Source organism: Sturnira hondurensis, unplaced genomic scaffold, assembly GCF_014824575.4.
Source record: "Sturnira hondurensis isolate 20B ecotype Veracruz unplaced genomic scaffold, ASM1482457v3 Scaffold0020787, whole genome shotgun sequence".
NCBI classification, from domain to species: domain Eukaryota; kingdom Metazoa; phylum Chordata; class Mammalia; order Chiroptera; family Phyllostomidae; genus Sturnira; species Sturnira hondurensis.
The window spans coordinates 5,174,936-5,195,702 of record NW_028093418.1 but is presented as its reverse complement, the minus strand read 5'-3'; the positions used below and the strand labels follow the sequence as shown (position 1 = coordinate 5,195,702).

Sequence of the window (20,767 nt, the reverse complement as noted above, 5' to 3'; positions counted from 1 at the left end):
TCTAGTCAGAGATGGAATGCTTGTCCCCAAACTGATTTGCAAGAAGAAGGGGGGGTGAGTGCTAAGGGGCATGGCCTCTGAGTCCTTGTTGAGTCTGTACCTCCTAATCAATTTCTGTGTTCTCCCCCTTGCTGTGTCCAGCACAATTACTTGAAAACCATGATGGGCTTCCAGCAGGCACATAGAAAATAGGGACTCATCGCCAGTGCCTTGAAGGACAAGAACCCTAGCAACTGCCTGCTCTGGCGGAGCTGCCGAAGCACCTGCCCTGAGTTCCAGCCAGTCTGCCCCAAGGCTGGGGCCCAGCTCAGAGAAGACAATGGCCTGCTTGCCAGGAGGAACATCCTCCCTGGGGCACCCTTGTGTATCTTCATAGAACACTTTTGGTTTGAATTCACTGTCTTATATGCAGGGACAAGATAAAATAACTGTAGATTTTAAGTGCTTGTTCAAGACTTATTTTATTCTCTGTCTGGGAGGATGTCTTTCCTATGTACAGTTGAGGTCAAAACGGAATCTTCAGTAAGAAAGTGGAAACGTAGCTCAGTCAGGCTCCTCCCAGCAAGCCTTTGTCCTACCGCTCAGCATCTTTCCTTTCCTGCATGGACATCCTGGGGGTGAGTGGGGTGTCAGGAGCCCTGGTTCTCACAGCTCCCTCAGACTGGGTTTTCAGAGCATCCTCTGTGTACTCCTGAGCCATTGAAGGCAGGAGACCCTCCTTCATCATCAGTCAGATAGGACTGGGTCTAGGAAAAATGGCTAAAAGGCAGATTTTTATCTCAAAACAAGAGGAGCCTTACAATGAGAGTAGTCCTACCATGAAGTTAGCAGCAAGACCCCCACACTGGGAGACTGTCTGACAAGGAGCATGCAGAACCTGAACTAGATGAAAGTATCAACTATATGGCATCTCTGTCCAATCAAAGACCCCATGATTCTGTTCTTCAAGCCAGCAATGAGCAGGTGGGTGGGAGTTTTGTTGAAAAGATGAAGCAAAGAAGCTTTCCTTGAGGTCTCTCCCCTCTCTCCTGTCTAGCTCTTTTCTCTCTTTTAAAACCTTTTTTATTTGTCAATTACATTTTACAGTCAATATTATTTTTAAAAGATTTTATTCATTTATTTTTAGAGGGGGAGGGAGAAAGAGAGGGAGACAAACACTGATTGGTTACCTCTCATATGCACTCTGACCAGGGACTGAACCTGCAACCCAGGCATGTGCTCTGACAGAATCAAACCTGCAACCCTTCGTTCTGTGGGATGATGCTCAACAACTCAGCCACATTGGTCAGGGCAATATTATTTTGTGTTAGTTTCAGGTGTACTGGCCTCCTTCTCTTTAGTTGACTGATACATAATGGTCTTGAACAACTTTTAGAAATTCCTACTATGCCAAAGCTTCCCCCAGGTGACACACACGTCACTGACCAACACTAATGGTGTGCACACAGCCCTGTTGGTCAGTTCTTATGCTTCTTTTGATTGTAGCCAAAGAGGCAGGTCTGCCCACCCTCCCAGCTATTTGAGGCCTTAGGCAGAGAGTTCCGATTCCTGCCCTTCCTGACTGCCCAGGCTCATACCAAGCCTTGTTTGGGGTTCCCAGGTCTTTGGGAGCATCTCAGGAAACAGGACACAGCAAACAGGATTCATCACCTTGTTGAGGCCACAGGAAGCAGCCATTTGTGGCTTTACTAATACCTCTTCCCTTCATTCCCTGACGCTGGATGGAATGACACCTGACACGCTGGACATCCCTCCATAAAATCCCTCAGGACAGCCAGTCCTGAGGCCTGCTCACAGTGGCTGTTGGTCACATTTGACTCTAGCTCATTTGTCACCACATAGGCCTCTTTGGTCAGTTCTGGCACAAACTGAAACAAGTAATCACCTGTGTGGGCGCTGCCACAGGAATAAGCCAGAATGGTGCTCAGGAGGTCATCCTCTACATAAACTCTTCTCAGGAGCAGATGCTTCCAACATTCCAGGGAGCTAGGGGGCATCGTGTCCACTCAAATGGGCCAGTTGTTCGAGATGCTGGTTAAAGTATAACACTCTTTGAAATGCAAAGTGAACTTTGCAGGAAAGGGAACTGTCAGCAGCTGGAGAGCTGAGAACTAGCATGGCCTGCATATGAACCTGCTGTGGCAGTTAGGGGTGGGAAGAAGGTGTGTGAGTGGAGTGTTGCTCTTGAAGCATTAATGTGCACATAAATACGAGAAATCTTGACTTTGACCCACGCCCCAGAGGAAGTTGGAAATGCGATCTCCTGCCGGCGTGAAGCTGGCACCCTGAAGCCTCCGTCCTTGATAAAGAGATGAACTAGAAAGTTTCTCCACTGGCATGGACAAGGAACAAGGAGACTTTCCCCAGGGATGAAGGAGCACGGATCCTGGGAGAATTTGTAACCATGCACAGGTTTGTGATTCAAATTTACACTGTCTGGTCCAGGAACTACCAGGCTGAGGAATTAGCAAAGTTGGCCCAAAGTTGAGACATCTAGTAAAAAAAAAAAAAAAATCTGTACATGCCTTTTACCCAGCAACACAGCATTCCCACAAAGCCCTAGTAAACATAAGTTCTGAAGATTAAACACACACATGGGCACACGTGTGTGCATGTGCACATATGTGTGCAGAAACAACTACTGGAGGCACAGTGTAAGTAGGATCAGATTTATAAGAGCTAAAGATAAGTTACTGAATAGAGACTATACAATATATGTATTTTATTTTATTTTTTTAAAGATTTTTTTTTTACTTTTGCAAATGATTTTTTAAAAGATTTTATTTATTTATCTTTAGAGAGGAAGGGAAGGAGAGGAGAGAAACATCAATGTATGGTTGCCTCTCCTGAGTCCCCTGTTGGGAACTGGCATGCAGCCCAGGCATGTGCCCTGACTGGGAATCGAACCGCGATCATGTGGTTCGCAGGCCCGCGCTCAATCCACTGAGCTACACCAGCCAGGGCATAATATATGTATTTTAAAGAAAAAAGTAGGAATAAAAGTATGATAAAGGTATCAGTATGTATTGCAGATTTTTACAAGAAGCAGAATTTCTAGGAATGAAGAAAATGTAGTTCTAAGAGGTAAAATGATGGACTAGAAACAGAATTAACGACCCAGATGTTGGATCTGAAGAAATTGCTGGGAACTGTAGCATAGAGGGATGAAGAAGTTGAAAACTGAAAGCGTAGATAAGAGCACCAGGAAGCTGAAGTTGGATTGTGTGGAACAGACAATACTCTGTTCTTTAATATGGGAACGATGGCAGGGGCAGAAATGGCAAGGGTGGAAGAAACCCTCTTTGCCCTAGGGCTGCATCCTCGCCTTCTCCTGTAGAAGCTGAAAGGGGCTGATGCAGGGTCCTGTAAGGCTCCCCAAAAGGCCAAGAACATAGAGAATGTGGCCAGTGTATGTTGCTGGCTACATTGAAAAGGAATACAGGGAGAGACTTCCGCCAAGATGGAGGCATAGGTGGAAACACTGTGCCTTCTCCCACAGCCAAGTTTGAATACAACAAAGGTTTGGAGAACAAGGACACAGCCAAAGACCAGAAAATTGAATTATACGGAAGTCCAACAACTACGAACCGTTCAATGGGGACAGTAAAAGGGGCGGAGCCAGCAGCGGAGCAGGGTCGGACAGGACAGATCCCCCGACCTAGGCAAGCAGGAAGCCCGGAACCAGTCGGAGTGTGGGGCAGACTGACAGCAGTCGCACATTCGCACACAGTGAGACGGACCACACAGGCCCCAGGGGGTGAACCCAGTGGTGGAGGGCTGATGGCGGTGGCACACTCACGTGCAGCGGAACGAAACATGTGGGCCTGGTGACGATGGTGGCTGCGGCGCCAGTGGGGGCTGCAGCGGCGGGTGGCAGACGGGACACAATTGTTCCTCTTTGACCCCGCCCCCACATACAATGTCACAACCCAGTGACTGAGTTGCCCTACTCTAGTGAACACTTTAGGGCTCCGATCCTGCTATGGAACAGGCACGAACAGCACAAAAGATGGCCCAAGAAGAACTCAAAGTCCCAGAGCCAATAACTCTAAGCGACCAAGAGATTGCCAGCCTCTCAGATGCACAGTTCAAGACACTATTTATCAGGATGCTCACAGAACTGGTTGATTATAGTCACAAATTAGAGGAACATATGAAAGCTAAACTAATTGAAATGAAGGGAGATGTCCAGGAAACCAATAGTGATGGAAAGGAAACTGGGACTCAAATCAATGGAATGGACCAGAAGGAAGAACAAAACATCCCACCAGAAAGGAATGAAGAAATGAGAATTCAAAAAAATGAGGAGAGGCTTAGGAACCTCCAGGACATCTTTAAATGTTCCAACATCCGGATTATAGGGGTACCAGAAGGGGGAAAGAAACAGCCACGAGTGGAAAACTTATTTGAACAAATAATAAAGGAGAACTTCCCCAGTCTGGCAAAGGAAATAGACTTCCAGGAAATCCAGGAAGCTCAGAGAGTCCCAAAGAAGTTGGACCCAAGAAGGAACACACCAAGGCACATCATAATTACATTAGCCAAGACTAAAATGAAGGAGAGAATCCTAGAAGCAGCAAGGGATAAGGGGACAGTCACCTACAAAGGAGTACCCATCAGACTGTCAGCGGATTTCTCAAAAGAGACCTTACAGGCAAGAAGGGGCTGGAAAGAAGTATTCCAAGTCATGAAATCCAAAGACCTACAGCCAAGATTGCTTTATCCAGCAAAACTTTCATTTAGAATGGAAGGACAGATAAAGTGCTTCTCAGATAAGGTCAAGTTCAAGGAGTTCATCATCACCAAGCCCTTATTATATGAAATGCTAAAGGGACTTATATAAGAAAAAGAAGATGAAAAATATGAACAGTGAAAGGACAGCAAACACACAGTTATTATTAACCACCACACCTAAAACAAAAGCAAACCAAGAGGACAGCTAGATCAGGAGTGGAACCATAGAAATGAAGAACACATGGAGGGTTAGCAACAGGGGAGTGGGAGGAGGAGAAGGGGGGAGAAGGCACAGAAAATAGCAAAGATGGTAGGTAGAAAATAGGGGGGAGGGTGAGAATAGTGAGGGAAATATAGAATCTAAAGAACTTGAGACACGTGGTTATAAACTAAGGGGGGGAGAATGGTGGGGGAGGGAGTGTGCGGGTGGAGGGGAATGAAGGGGGGGAATAGAACAACTGTAATGGTATAATCAATAAAATATATTAAAAAATATGGGCCTGCGAACCAGACGATCGCAGTTCAATTCCCAGTCAGGGCACATTCCTGGGTTGCAGGCCAGTCCCCGGCAGGGGCCAGTTCCCAGCAGGGGATGCACGAGAAGCAACCATACATTGATGTTTCTCTTCCTCTCTCCTTCCCTTCCCCTCTAAAGATGAATAAATAAATATTTAAAAAATATATATATATATTAAAAAATAAAAAAAGAAAAGGAAATTAAAAAAAAAGAAAAAGAATACAGGATGTGAGAACCCCACACAAGTCCAACTGCCACCATTCAGAGTCATGACCTTCGGTGCCCTTACTTCTCTCGACTCAATCTCTGCATGTGTAGGATGGGGCAGAAGCTGTTATTGCTTCCCCCATGACAGGATGCTAAAAAGGTCCCGCCAGATTATGTCTATGAAAACTCTGCAATGTCTAAAGGCTTCTGTAACTATCCATTATTATTCCTGTTCCCTCAGGATGGCAGAGAAATCATACTAGGTAAGAATCTCTTCTGTTTGAGTTAGAGCCAGGGAAAAGAAAGAATTTGAGAGTTTTGACACCTGGTCCAGCGTTAAAAAGTTCCAGAGCTGCTCTTCTGGCATGTGAAGAGAAAAACAGTAATTTGGAAAACATAACAAAAATATTTTAAATTCTTTTATTGAGGTTATTTTTACTAGGACATTTTACTTAGAAAATACTTGAATCTTTGAAATTTTTTGTACCAAACATACCTGATTATAGCTTTCGTTAGTGTGAATTTTATTTTGTGGTCTTATATCTCTATTAAAGTCTTTTTTTTTTAATTTGCTTTACTTACTGTTTTTTTTAAAGATTTTATTTATTTATCTTAGAGGGGAAGGGAAGGAGAGAGAGAGAGAGAGAAATATCAATGTATGGTTGCCTCTCATTCGTCCCCTGCCAGGAACCGGGAATTGGCCTGCAACCCAGGCGTGTGCCCTGACTGGGAATCGAACCGCGATCGTGTGGTTCGTAAAGTCAGTTTTCAAACTACATTTTTCTATCTTACTGTTGTGACGAAGATTTGGTTCTTTTGTCAATTTTCAGTCAGTAGCAGTTTGCCACGTGTTGTCTCAGCCATCAGTTTTATTTTATGTCAGTTATTTATCAGTTCTACTTTTTCCTAGGTAAGACTCTAGAACTCAGTCTTACCTTAAGATTGATATCAATGTTTGAAATTTCAAACTCGGCCCTTTTCTCCCCTTCCAACTACTTCATTTGTCAGGAATTTGTAGAAAAAAGGTATCCAGTGTGGTGTGCCCACAGTGTGGGGAAAAACTACAAACAGCTTTGAATGAACCAAAAGATTACTGAGTGTATTCAGAGACAAGGTGCTGTCTAGCTGACTGACCCTTCCTGGTAATGGCATTCTGACCTTTCATTGTCTTTGGTCTATTTTACTGCCCTGTAGATTATAGATAATGATAGAAATGCAAATTAATTGTCCATAGACATGCAAATTGTGTTCCCCCCAACAATCCCCTCTGAATGAAAAGCCAGTTTTATACCTGTTTGTAAATTAATTTCGGCATTCCTGATCCATATCAGTTCAAATTCGGTTGAACTGGTTGCCCTCACTAATGCCCTCATTAAATGAGTTAAATACAATCTTTGATACATTAATTTTATGGCTGTATGGCCGTCATGATTATAATCTCTTTGAAAAAAACCTTTAACAACAGATAAATGGACAGTCTTCTTTAATGCTGGAGAATCAACTGACTCATGCTTTCTGGAGAATTAAACAATGTACCTTGAGAGCCTTAAAAAGATATATACTGATATATACTTTATACATTAGTACACACTTTTTTGGATAAAAATGTGGGGATACCTTTTAAAATTGTAATTGTGTATACAAGAAGTAGACCATAAACACATTTTGTTCAAAAGCAAAATTTAATTACTGTTCTTTTATTTTAAAATTATTATATGCACACCTAGATTTTTAAAAAGATTTTATTTCTCTTTAGAGGGAAAGGAAGAAGAGAGAGAGAGAGAAGATCAATGTATGGTTGCCTCTTGTGGGTCCCCTGCTGGGAACTGGCCTGCAACCCAGGCATGTGCCCTGATTGGGAATCAAACCACAGTTATTTGGTTCAAAGGCCTGTGCTCAATCCACTGAGCCACACCAGCCAGGGCTATACACACCTAATGTTATTGTACCTTGCTTTATTGTGCTCTGCAGATATACTGTATTTTTTTATAAATTGAAGTTTTGTGGCAACCGTGCACCAAGCAAGTGCATTGGTGCCATTTTCCAGCAGTATTTGCTCACTTCATGTCTCTATGTTACACAAAGTGTATCTGTGAAATATTTATAATATTTCAAACTTTTCATTATTATTGGATCTGTCATGGTGATCTGTGATCAGTGATCTTTGATGTTACTATTGTAATTGTTTGGGGGCACCATGAACCATGCTCACATAAGACAACGAACTTAACTGATAAATGTGTGTGGTCTGACTATTCCATGAACTTGCTGTTTCCCTGTCTCCCTCTACTCAGGCCTCCCTATTCCCTGAGACAATAATATTTAAATCGCCAATTTATAACCCTGCAGTGGCCTCCTACGTGTTCAAGTGAAAAGAAGAGTCGCATGTCTCACACTTCAAATCAAAAGCTGAAATGATTAAGCTTAGTGAGGAAGATGTCAGAAACCAAGCCAGGCCAAAAGGCAGGCAGTCCTCTTGCACTGAACAGCCACACAGTGAACACAAAGGAAAAGTTCTTGAAGGAAATTACAAGTGCCACTCCAGTGAACAGACGAATGATAAGAAAGTGTAACAGCCTTGCTGCTGGTGTGAAGAAAGTTTTAGTGGTCTGGTAGAACATTCCCTAGCCACAGCATTCCCTTAACAAAGCCTAATGCAGAGCTAGGTTTCAATGCTATGAAGGCTGAGAGAGGAGGAACCTGCAGAAGTTTGAAGCTAGCAGAGGCTGTTCATAAGGTTTACGGAAAGATGCCATCTTTACAATATACAAATGCAAAGGGAAGCAGCAAGTGCTGACGTAATAGAAGCTGCGGCAAGTTATTCAGAAGATCAAGCTAAGATAATTAATAAAGGCGGCTACACTAAAGAAATTTTCACTGTAGATGAAATAGCCTTATATTGGAAGATGCTGTCCAGGATTTTCATAGACAGGAGAAGTCAAAGCCTGGATTCAAAGCTTCAAAGAACAGGCTGACTCTTGTTAGGAGCTAATGTAGCTGGTGACTAAGTTAAAGTCAATGTTCATTTGTCATTCCAAAAATCCTAGGGTCCTTAAGAAATATGCTGAATCTGCTCTGTCTGTGCTCTATAAATGGAACAACAAAGCCTGGATAAAATCACATCTGTTTACAATATAGTTTAGTGAATATTTTAAGCCCACTGTTGAGGTGTATTGATCAGGAAAAAAGAAAGATTCCTTTTAAAATACAGTCATGCACTGCATAATAAACACATTTCAGTCAGTGATAGACCAGATACACAGTGGTTCCATAAAACTATAAACAAGCGCCCTACCCAGGCAGCTCAGTTGGTTTGAGTGTCCTTTTTATCCTTTTTATATTTCAAGGATATGTAATTAGATGCATTTATGTTTAGAATTCCGAAGTCCCAGGTTCCTGAACTTTTAATCATCATTTATTAACCTTCACTTATTCTTAGTTTGTCTGATGTTAACATGGTTCTACCAGCTTTCTACTGTTATATAAGCACGACATCTTTTCCCATCCTTTTACAATTTTCTGTGTTCCTGGTCTTTTTAAAATTTATTTTTATTTATTGATTTTAGAGAGTGAGAGAAAAAGGGAGACAAACATTGATTTATTTTTTTTAAAGATTTTCTTTATTTATTTTTAGAGAGAAGGGAAGGAGAAAGAGAGGGAGAGAAACATCAATGTGTGGTTGCCTCTCATGTGCCCCCTACTAGGGATCTGGCCTACAACCCAGGCATGTGCCCTGACTGGGAATCGAACTGGTAACCCTTTGGTTCCCAGCCCGCGCTCAATCCACTGACCTACACCAGCCAGGGCAATTTATTATTCCACTTATGCATTCATTAGCTCTTTCTTGTATGTACCGTGACCAGAGATCAAACTTGTAATTGTGGCAAATTGGGACAACACTCCAACCAACTTAGCTACCCAGCCAGGGCCTGCTTTGTTCTAATAATGCATCAAAAATAGCATATGGTTAAATTTTATTTATTTTTATTTTTAAAGATTTATTTCTTTTTAGAGAGGGGAAGGGAGAAAGAAAAAGAGGGAGAGAAACATCAATGTGTGGTTGCCTCTTGCGTGCCCCCTCCTGGGGACTTGGCCCACAACTGAGGCATGCGCCTTGACTGGGAATGGAATCAGTAACCCTTTGGTTCACAGGCTGGTGTTCAGTCCACTGAGCCACACCAGCCAGGGCTGGATTTTATTTTGTCCACTACATTCTTCTTCTTCTTTTTTTAAATCAGAGAGTTTATTCCATTTGCATTTACTATAATCACTGAAATATCTGCATTAGTTTTTTACCATATTTTTTGTGTGATTTCTATTTGTTTCACATTTCTTTTTTCTATCTTTATGTCTTGCTTTATTTTAAAATTCTTTTTCTCCCTCTACTAATTTGGAAATTATCTGATGGTTTAGTAGTTACCTGAGGTATTTTAACTCATATACTTCAAAGATTAAAGCTTAATCAATATTTTCACCCTCTTCCCAAGCAATACAAGGGTCTTGGAAAACTTCAACTCCAGTCCCATCACCCTGACCATCCTACTTTCAAATGGCCTTGTTGTCCAGGATATCAGTTCAATTTTGCTTTATTAACCACATAAATGATGTATTATTATTACTTTTTATAATAAATATTTTTTTGTTTTAACCACTTATGTACCAATTTCTTTGCTCTTCATTCCTTCCTGTATCAGGGACTATTTTCTGTTGCTGTAAACTCCAGATTTGTCTGAAAATATCTCAAATCAGCCCTGGTTGGTGAGGCTCAGTGGCCTGAGTATGGGCCAGTGGACTGAGTGTGGGCGAGTGGACTGAAAGGCCGCAGGCTGAATTCCATCAGGGCGCCGACCTGGATCCCAGATCTGGTCCTCAGTTGGGGGTGTGCGAGGGACAACCAATCTATGTTTCTTTCCCCGTCTCTTCCTCCTTCCTTACCCCTCTAAAATAAATAAATAAATAAATAAATAAAGTCTTTAAAAAACAAAATGTCTTGAATCAGACAGCCAGGCTAACGTAATCTTAGATAAGTACCTTAACCTCTAGGATTTTCGGTTTATTCATCCACAAAACTGAGGTAATCCTGAGCAGTCTCACACTCTGCTGGGAGAGACAAGGCTGGAAGGAAAGATGCAATAAGAAGCTCTGGGAATGAGTTCTCTGGAAGGATGCTAAGATCCAAAACAAAAAGGCTAAACAAACATGTGAGCGAGCACTATAATCACATCCCTGAGTGTCTGATAATCTTGCAGGGAAGACAAGATTAACACATGCTGAAAAAAAGAACGCCCCCCCCATCCCCATCCCCCACCCTCCGCTGCCAGGTGGAAGGTGGGTAGGCCCCTGCTCCAACCTCTCCTCTTCTCTGGGATCTGTATCTGGACTAGATTCCCACCTCCCATCACCCAGTCTGGGGCCGGTGTTTCGGGTTATTTCAGACTGTTATAGCTCTTTGTACACTTCAGAGTTCTCTGATTTTGTTCTTTGTAGCCCAGCTAAAGTTGCTACGGTACTGTTAGAGTTGTGCATTAGGAGATAGATATTGGGTAGTTAGATTTGGATGTAGACATTTTTTAGGGGGTCTGAAGCTGGAGGTCCTAGAATGTAGAGTTGGAGGACTTGAGGATTCAAGGGATGCAAAGGGAAATAGTTAATTGCTTGATTAAGATTGAGGATTCATTTTAAAGTTCTTTTACTTGAAATGGTTTCCAAGGTAAAGGTGCATTGCAAAGCTTTAGGGAAAACATACCAAATGTTTCCATTCGGCTTTAGTTACATATGGACAGCCTTTGTAGCAAGATTTATAAGTATGATTATTTACAGTCTTAGGGATTTTTTAAAAAACTGTATAAATAATTTTGGTTCATGTAGTTTTCCTTTTAGAATTTGTAAAGATCCCTGAAAGCAGTTGGTAAATTACCTTTTCAGGATTCAAAGTCTGATCTTTTTTCCTGATGCCTCTTTCCTCTATTAGTTATTATGAACAATTTCAAAACACAGAATAATTGAAAATATTCTGGATTCTACAGTCATTAACAGTCTGACTGTTTAACTTTTGATGGGCCACCACTGTTTGATAATATTTTTGGTTCCGTCCATTAGTCTCTTTTGAACTACACCATGGTATCTTTTGAAATTGTCTGTGTTGGAAGGGATGAAAACTCCATTTAAATTTTAGGTCCAAATACCCAGCCCTGCAACAAAACAGAAGCTCAGCCCTGACAGGTGTGGCTCAATGGGTTGGCTGTTGTCCTACAAGCTAAAAGGCGGCCAGTTCGATCCCCAATCAGGGCTTGTGCCTGAATCGCAGGCCAGGTCCACAGCTGGGGGTGTGCAAGAGGCAGCAGCTGATTGATGTTTCTCTCCCTTTCCCTCTCCCTCCCTCCCACTCTCTCTATAAAAAAAATAAATAAAATCTTTGAAAAACAAACAAACAGAAGCTCAGTGAATATGTCATCTTCAAAATAGTTGCATGTCTTTTAACACATATAACATTATGACACCAGAAGTGAGAGTCAGTAGTTGAATTGTATGATCTTCATCAATGTTTAATAAGTGCTTATATTCCTTAACACAGAATAACATGCTAAAAAATGTAATGAAAATTGAACATTCTGACTCTACCAATTTGGTGAACAGCACTAAGTTATATGGACTTTTACCATAGATTCTATTTATGAACAATGGTATTTCAAAGTAATACCATCAAGAAATGGGAATTTGTATCAAATTCAGTAAAAAGATTTGAGAAACAGCAGAAAAATGATGTGGAAAAGACTTCCTTTACTCTCTTGCCTCAGCTGTGCAGTGTGATGCTGGAAGAGGATCATAAAGTAGAAGACTCTTCTGCCGTTAAAAACAACACGGAAGATGTTAGTGTTGTGGGAACTGTCCTCTATTTCACGAATTTTGCTTTGATAAATCGAGGCAACTGCTACTAAAAGAAGACTCTCGGCTTACTGAAGGATGAGAAATACCCCAGGGCCCTACATAGTAAGTGAAGATCTTCTATCTTGTGCAAGTTCATCTTTGAAAAAATTAACCAAATTCTGCAGACTGTAACTATTCCTTAATAAAATTCAATAAAGATATTGGCCAAAAAAGCCCCCCAAAACTAATAACAATATTCCTGTACACTCAGGCCGGCACTTTGAAGCCCAAGGAGACAGCTTATGAAACGAGACTGGTTGTCAACAGCTTGTTAGCTGCTCAACAATCAGGTCTTGACAGAAAAATCCACTGTGAACACTTTAAGGATTTCTAAAAGAAAATGTAAAAAAAAGTAAGGCCTGCCATGGCACTTAAAAAAATAGCAAAGTGATAAACAATTGACATGTACAGAGTGAAACACTATAAAATTTTAAGGAGACACAATAAAATGAATGCTTCTGCCCACAACCAACTTGTAAGAATTGGGAAGATAGACTTACACAGTATTATGCAATGAAATTCAGTTAATAAAGCAGTGAGGGAGCTGCTGACTTAATGCAAAGCGAATGTGATAGGGCTCAATGTAGATAATGTATTGTTTTTTAGATTCTTCTTGTGTTGAAATGTGTAGATTAAACAAATAAAAGTCAATTGTGATCCCTCTGTACTGCACACTCCACTACTCCCTGCCCTGCCAAGAAATTCCAGGGCCAAAGAAATGTGATAGCTTTGTATAGAACAGTTAAACATTAATCTAAATTATGGTACCTTTCTGCGCTGGCTGGTGTGGCTCAGTGGACTGAGTGCTGGCCTGTGAACTAAAGGGTCACTGGTTCAATTCTCAGTCAGGGCACAAGCCTGGGTTGTAGGCCAGGTCCCCAGTAGGGGGCGTGCAAGAGGCAACCACACATTCATGTTTCTCTCCCTCTTTCTCCCTCCCTCCCCTCTCTAAAAGTAAATTAAAAGAATATTTTAAAAAATGCGCTGGCTCCTGTAGCTCAGTGGATTGCGCGTGGGCCTGCAAAGCAAAGGTACGCCAGTTCGATTCCCAGTCCAAGGCACATGTCTAGGTTTTGGGCCGAATCCCCAGGGGGTGCGTGAGAGGAAACCACACACTGGTGTTCCTCCCCCTCTCTTGGTCCTTCCCTTCCCCTCTCTAAAAATAAATAAATAAAATCTTTAAAAAAATTATGGTACCTTTCTTTTGTATACTGATTAAACCTAAAATAACTTTCAATTTTGTTGAGTCTCACATATCTATACAAATTTATAAGGGAATGGGCCTGACTTTGAAAAGTAAGGGTGCATGTGGGTAGAAATCAGCTCTCTATTCTGCCTTGCTCACACTGCCCACAATGGCCTGTGGGCACTGTCAACCTTGCTTCACTCCTGCCCCCTTGGCAAAGGAACTCTGAGGAGTCCTAGGCCTGTAGCTTGCTTATCCCTCTCAAGTTGGCAATGCTTGAGGAGCACACCCAATATTTTGACAATCCTCATTTTTGGGGAGGATTTGCTGAGGAAAGAGTGGGATGGGAAGAGGCAAGAGTGAGTGAGTAGGAGTGGCTTCCCCTCACTCACTTTCAGCTGTGGGTTCAAAAGAAAACAACCTTTTCTCTCTCTCTTAGAGACTTAGCCAGGTTTCCAATGGAGGCAACAGAGTTTTGGCCTGAGCACACTGAAAAGGGGCACTTTAGAGGGCCTCAGTGTCTTCATTTTATTGCTTTTGTGTTGTGCCAGTCCTAAGAACTGTCTCTTAACCTATTACTTCAAAACTTTTGTTTACAAATAGTAGTTTTGGAGAATGTGGTCAGGGAATCAACTGGTGCTCCCCCACACAACTACATTTTTTAACTCACCCCTTTACCAAGTACCTGAAGCCTAACTGTGGGCAATGTCCAACTTTCGGCCCTCTGTCTCCCTTAAGTCAAGAGATGCCCAAATCAACTTTGTTTCACTCACTACTGGCTACCCGTGGTCCCCTGGGATGGGAGTGGTCAGGGATAACAGGAGGCAATAATTACAGAGCAATTATGGTTTTTAATACTCTAGGAAGGGGATGCCTCTTAGGTTTCACTTTGACTTGACATTTTTCCTTCAAACACATGTGGAGGAAAAAAAGGTTCTGTGGAAAGTAACCTCACAAGGTGATCCAATCATAAATTCCTAACTGGGCAGGGCATGGTGGGTAGTCACTCCACAGGCATGTAGCTTATTAGTAAAACATTTATCTGGACCCTAAGCAAGGTCTGTTCATTGTTTTTGTGAGTCTAGGTTAAAATATCTTTGAAATACTCATAATCTTGTTAACTGCCCTGTAATCTACTCCCCACCTTGCTTCTTCCCACTCTCCTGTAACCTTCCTTACATTCCCTCCTTAACTGCAAATGCATTAAAAAAAATAGCTACAAAACTTATTCTCTGGAGCCTTGGAGATCTTATTTCCTGGCAATTGTCAGTTTGGCTCAAATGAACTCATAAAAATTCTCTACTGGTTTGAACGTTCTTACATCGACACACTTTTGCAGAAGGCTTTATCTAAGAAAGCAGGAGACTGCCAGTATCTAATAATAATTATAGGCTGAAGACCAAATTATTCCACAGCTTTGATGGAGAGAATAGGCCTGAGTGTGTGTTCTGAGGATTCATTCTCTCCGATTTTAAAATGTGTGTACGAAGAGCCCCTAGCAAAGTAATAGATGAGGGCTTTCAGTAGTACCCAATCTTCCAGCAGTCTTGCCTGTAAAAAATTGGTTCATTTACTTATGTTTGTGCCTTAGTATCTCCCACTAACCCCCAGGGTTATATATGCTTACTGCACTGGATTCTATAACAAGACTACTGCTATCTTCAGACCAGGTATTAAAGAGCCCAGCTGCACCACCTCCTGCAAGTGAACTGTTTCCTTTGTAAGAGAATGAGAAACTGTTCTGGCTGATGTGGCTGTGGATTGAGTGCCGGCCTCCCAACCAAAGGGTCGCCTGTTTGATTTCCAGTCTAGGGCACATTCCTGGGTTGTGGGCCAGGTCTCCAGTAGGGGGTGCATGAGAGGCAATTGCACATGGTATTTCTCCCTCTCTCCCTCCTTTCCCATCTCTAAAATAAATGAATAAAATCTTTTTAAAAATGTATTAAAAAAACCCAGAAAACCTGTACTTGACTGCTTTTTTTCTCATTCACATCAGTTTAGATTTGTATGAAACTCATATGGTTTCAGCCACTTCCACCTAAAATTAAAATAGCCTTTTACTATTCTGTCCAGTATCAAGTGGCTCCCAAAAGCCCATGTGGCATCTAAGGCACAGGGCCCAAGCCAAAGCCTCAAAGATAACACTTACTGGACACTTTCTCAATCACAGGCATTGCACAAGCATGTTTATTTTAGTTTAATAATCACACTATTCTCTGTGCTGTGGGTAATAACGCTATTTTATGGATGAGGCACTGGGAGCATGAGAAGTAACCATGTCCAATGTCACATAGCTAGAAAATGGCTGTGCTGAGTCCAAGGCTAGGTAGTGCTAGCTCTTAACCCCTGCACTACATCTGAATAAGTGCCAACATTTACTGAAGCTTCCAGGCTTTACAAATATTATCCCACTGAGTACTGTGAACAGTGTGAGAGGGCCTGGCCACATTAATACTCTCATCTCACAATGAGAAAAACACAGAGAAATTAGGTAACATTTACGGTCTGTAGAAAAGTGGCCATGGGAGACCTGTCTAGGGCGCTGTATGGTTGCCGGACCTGGATGCTATGCCTAAAGGCACCAGAAAAAATCACCACCAGCCCTGACTGATGTGGCTCAGCAGATTGAGCACCGGCCTGTGAACCAAAGGACCACTGGTTTGATCCTCAGGCAGGGCACATGCCTGGGTTGCAGACCAGGTCCCCAGTAGGGGGCGTGCAAGAGGTGACCACACATTCATGTTTCTCTCCCTCTCTCCCATCCTTCCCCTCTGAGTAAAAATAAATAAATAAAGTTTTTTAAAAATGCCAGCCAGCTTCATCCCTAAGTGAGACACAACGCTGGTCAAACACTAATAGACACAATCCACATATATAACTATATTCATATATATACACACACTCATATCTAAGAATATAAAAAAGAGCTAGTAAAGGATGTTTATTCTCTTAGATCCCATTTCAGTAATTGTGACACATTGTTTTAGTTCAGGCTGTTGTAACAGAATACTATAGACTGGGTGACTATAAACAAAATAAATCTATTTTTCACAGTTCTGGAGGCTGAAAGTCCAAGGTCAAGGTGCCAGCATGGCCGCATTCTGACGAGAGCCTTCTTCTGCCCCCTTCCTCCCAGCGTCCTCGCTGGGCAGACGCGGGGAGAGGTCGGGGGTCCCGACCGCGGCGCGAATCCCACCCGCTCTCCTGACCTAATCCCGCCCCCACCTGCCGGCATCTTCCGAACTGGGATTTTAACACTCGAATCGGGTGGGGGTGGCGCACCGGCTTTCAGTCCGTGACATGCACTTCCACTCCATCGTCCTGCTGCTAGAATCCCACTCAAAATTTTAGTGGACAAAAGGAAACCCACAAAAAAGTTCATCCTATGAACTTCTGCCCCAATTTCAACTGCCGTTAACTCTTCCAGGTCCCGAGGGTTCAGAGAAGGGCTTTATGCATTCTTGCTCCTTCTTCCGAAAATTAAAAAAAACAAAAAACAAAAAAAACCCCGCCGCTCTTTCAAGTAATCCCCCCCAACCTCACTTTGTCGTTTTTGCAGGCAGGTGATTAACACCTTTTTTTAAAGGACATTTCCTCCAAGGCCTTCCGAACCGCGAGGAAGGGAGCGGCTGCAGCCTTCCCGGCTGGGGGCGAGGGCAGCCGACTGCGCCAGGCTGGGGCAGGGGACAGGAGGGAGGAGGGGGGGCGTCCCGGGAGCTCGGCCGAGGCGAACCCCGGTTTAGCTCCGTCTCCGTACTTGCTGAGGGGACGAGATGGAGAGGCCAGGGGGAGAAGCGGCGAGGAGAAACAATGGCGAGGGGCGAGAGGGAAGAGGGGCCGCGGGCGTCTTACCTCAGAGCCGGAGGAGACCGCGGCCCTCGGCGCCGCTACGGACCCAGGTGCTCGGGGAGGGCAGGTCTTCGCGGGTGGCGAGGCAGGAGGGCTCGGGTGTCGGTGGGGTCCGGCAGTTCTGCCGTCGTCGTCTGCCACCAACCCTGAGGCTGCCAGCTCATACCACAGCCCCGGGCCGCCTTGCAGGCCGGAGGGAGAAGGCAGGGTGCCGCCACGGTCGGTCCAGGGCCGGCCTGCAGCGATCGGGCCCCGGATATTGTCCTTCGGGGAAGCTGCACATCGGGTCCGGCCGGTCGGCCAGCTGCGCCCGGCCCCGCCTGCGCCTGCCTAGGGCCGCCTCGCAGCTGCTGCGCGCTGACAGGCGCAGGGGTTGCGTGTCCCTTTAAGGGGCTGGGCCTGTGCTGCCGAGGGGCGGGCGAGGAGCGCATCGCTCCCCGAAGAGTGTGGGGGAGAAGCGGCGGGCGGGAGGGCGCCGGAGGGAGGGAGCCTACGAGCGACGCGGGCCGCCCCTGCCGCCGCCGCCGCCGCCGCCGCCGCGGTCGGACCAGCGGCCTCCTCCCCACCCCTCCCCTCCCTCGCGTCGCTTTGCCGCGGGGAGGGGGTTCGCGTCGCTGCCTCCAGCCGCTCCAGATGAAGCAGCTGCCGCCACAGCCGTCTCCGAAGATGGGGGATTTCTACGACCCTGAGCACCCGACCCCTGAGTAAGTATCAGCCCCGCGGCCTCCCGCTGCCGACGGCCGCCTCAGCCCGAGCCCGGGGCGGCGCGTCCTGACGGGCGGCGGCGCGGGCCGGCGCGGGCCGGCGCGAGGAGTAACGGGCCTGCGGTGGACTCGCGCGGGCGGCATGGGGGAGCAGGCCCCCACCGCCGCCGCGCTCGGGCTGCCGCGGGTCGGCGGCCGGGCCCCGCGTTGGCGCCGCTCCTCGCGTCGCAGCGGCGGTTGGGCCGGGTCGGTGGGGGATGGGCGGCCACGGCCTCCGCTGCCGCCGCGTCCGCTCGGACCCGGCCGGCCTGAGGCTTCGAGGCCTCCGAGGCCCTCGCGGCTGGCCGCGGCCCCGCTGCAGGCACAGGGGCCGAGGCGGAGGAGCTGCCGTGCCCGACTCGGCGAGGCCGTCCTGGCCAGGGTAGGCCGCGAATCCCCGGGCTCAGGTGGAAGCCCGACCCGTCACCCGGCCTCCTGGCCATGGCGCCGAGGACCGGAAGGGCCTAGCGCGCGTCGCTCGGGCCGGGCAGCGGAGGGGCCCGCGCTGCACTTTCGGGTTTGATTTTTGTTTTTTTTTCCTCCTGGAACTGGATCCTGGCCTCGGAGTGCTTCCGGCTACAGATTCTGCACCTTTGGCACTTCGGGTCTGTAATGGTGGCGAGGTTTGTGCGGCCCCGGCGTTGAGGTGACACCGGGGTTGTTTTTCCGCCCGAAAGTGAAAGCCTTCAGAGGGGACACACATTCTCTTCCAGATTAAGAGAGCTGCACACTTTGGAAAGGACGCTCTGCTTCCTTGGTAACAGCAACCTCTCACCCTAAAAGGATGACTTTTCGCTCCTTGTGAAGACTTGCTTAAAAACCGGAAAAAGACAGTACCCTAAAAAACCGAAATGCAGGTTCGCCCAACGGTTTTTTTTCTCTTCATCCTAGGACATTTTTACGTTAAGGGCGACGTCTGCTCCTGTGTGCCATACCTCAGGGAGCTTCCTCCCCGCTGCCTGGATTCACTCCTTTCTCTGTGGACTTGCAGGACTGTTGTTCTGCGGAGCTCTTGCTCAACGCCGTTCGCTGGTGTTGGTGGAAGTCTAGACCTGCCATGGCGCTGATAGGGGTTCAGATGAAACTGTCACTTTCGTGACCAGAAGGCTGCCAGTAGGTTTCCTCTCTGGACACATTTCACGTTAGTGCTCCTGTGGCTCTTGTTTCTGAACGCTGTGCCGAATCTTTTCACCTGGGTCTGGAAATGTCTGGGTCTTAATACTACGCTTGATCGTAGCCAGAAGGCGGAAAAGCGATGGATCTTGGCAGTTCTTAGTGTGAAGAGCAAAAGAGAAGGATTCTGTTGGGGTGTCGATGGTTATCTCTGCACAAAGAGAGATACTATTCTGCCTTCCTAAAACAAAACCCAACCCTTACTTGCAATAAGTTTTGTCAACGTGGCGTTTTCCTTTCATGGGTTCTTGCTTATGGGTTAGTGGTAGCTTGATTAGATTGCTTTGATTTACTATACCGTCATTGGTCAAGTTACAAAGCTGATGTTATAGGCCTTTAGTTTGGGGCTTGGAAAACCTAAAAGAAAAAAAAAACTGTCATGGTCCAATAAACTCTTACTGAGCACTTGTCCTTTACAAAGTAAGAGGGTAGCCCCTGAATGGGCTACGTGCCTGCTTTCAGTTCTTTTCCAGGTGGTTTGGCAGAGTCCAGAAGCTTTAAAGATCACATCCTTAACATTTCTTTGTGGAAAACATCAATTTTTATACTCTGTGGGGAAAATGGACTCAAGTGCACCTTGAGAGACCTGAATGGGAAGGACTCGAGAATGTTTTATTGTTTTACACAAGGTCTTGGAGGTTTTTCTCTGGTTCTCTGTCTCTACTGCTTTGGATTGCTAAGAGTGACTTAAGTAAGTTTGAAAGTGTGTGTGTCTGTGTGTGCGTCTGTGTGTGCGTCTGTGCGCGCGCGCGTGTGTGTGTGTACTGACCCGTCTGGGCTGTTTAAAGAATTATAGAGTGTTTTCTATCATTACACTATGAGAACTGGAAGGGAACTCAGTAGACATCCTGAACTTTATCACCTGTTCTACAGATGCGGAAACCGAAGCCTAGAAAAGTGAAGTGACAGCAAACTCTAGGAGGTGGTGTGTATACATCTGTGTCTTTGGGGAGAGAAAAAGCAGTGCAGTGTAGGGTTAAAGATACAGGATTGCGGAGTCAGACCTGAATTTGAACACGAGCTGAACGTTGGACAAGTGACTTCATCTCTTCAAATCCAGGACAAGCCTGGATTTCTCATCTTTGAAATAGGTATATAAGCAGCCTCATAGGGCTGTTGGGAGGATTGAATGAGCAAAATGTGTGAAAAGCACTTGGCACAGAGTGTGGCACTTGTAATTGCTTCTAGCTGGGGTCCTCAGGGGAAATTTAAGAGTTAGGATTTCAAGTCAAGCATGAAAAGATTAGGTGGGCTTGGGGGGGTGACATGGCAGCAGGAAAGAATGATCAAGTGTCCTTTTTAGACTAGTTTGACATGATTCTTACATGAAAAAAATTGAGGCACAAAACAGGTAAATTCAGTTTGAAGTAATAGTTAGAACCTGGTGCTACGTTTTTGTCTTGTAACCACTCTTTAATTGGGCACAGCTGT

The 20,767-nt window shown here is 45.0% G+C and overlaps 2 protein-coding genes and 1 long non-coding RNA gene across 8 annotated transcripts in view; 2 read left to right on the top strand and 1 right to left on the bottom strand.

Annotated features, from left to right (window-relative positions):
- KIF9 (kinesin family member 9) overlaps nt 1–441 on the top strand; it is a 43,799-nt gene extending 43,358 nt beyond the window's left edge. For all 5 annotated transcript variants that reach the window (XM_037030569.1, XM_037030568.1, XM_037030570.1 and 2 more), the window contains one exon: nt 142–441. In XM_037030569.1, the coding sequence (XP_036886464.1) occupies nt 142–192 (51 nt within the window). In that variant the 3' untranslated portion in view covers nt 193–441. The remainder of the gene's footprint in view (nt 1–141) is intronic.
- LOC118976193 (uncharacterized) overlaps nt 1–17,780 on the bottom strand; it is a 57,693-nt gene extending 39,913 nt beyond the window's left edge. For both annotated transcript variants that reach the window (XR_005064209.1, XR_005064208.1), the window contains exon 1: nt 17,424–17,780. This is a non-coding gene — a long non-coding RNA (uncharacterized LOC118976193). The remainder of the gene's footprint in view (nt 1–17,423) is intronic.
- Nucleotides 17,781–18,053: 273 nt separating this feature from the next.
- The window catches only part of SETD2 (SET domain containing 2, histone lysine methyltransferase), a 105,946-nt gene continuing 103,232 nt past the window's right edge, over nt 18,054–20,767 (top strand). Inside the window, exon 1 of the mRNA XM_037030564.1 lies at nt 18,054–18,124. Coding sequence (XP_036886459.1) covers nt 18,054–18,124 — 71 coding nt within the window. The remainder of the gene's footprint in view (nt 18,125–20,767) is intronic.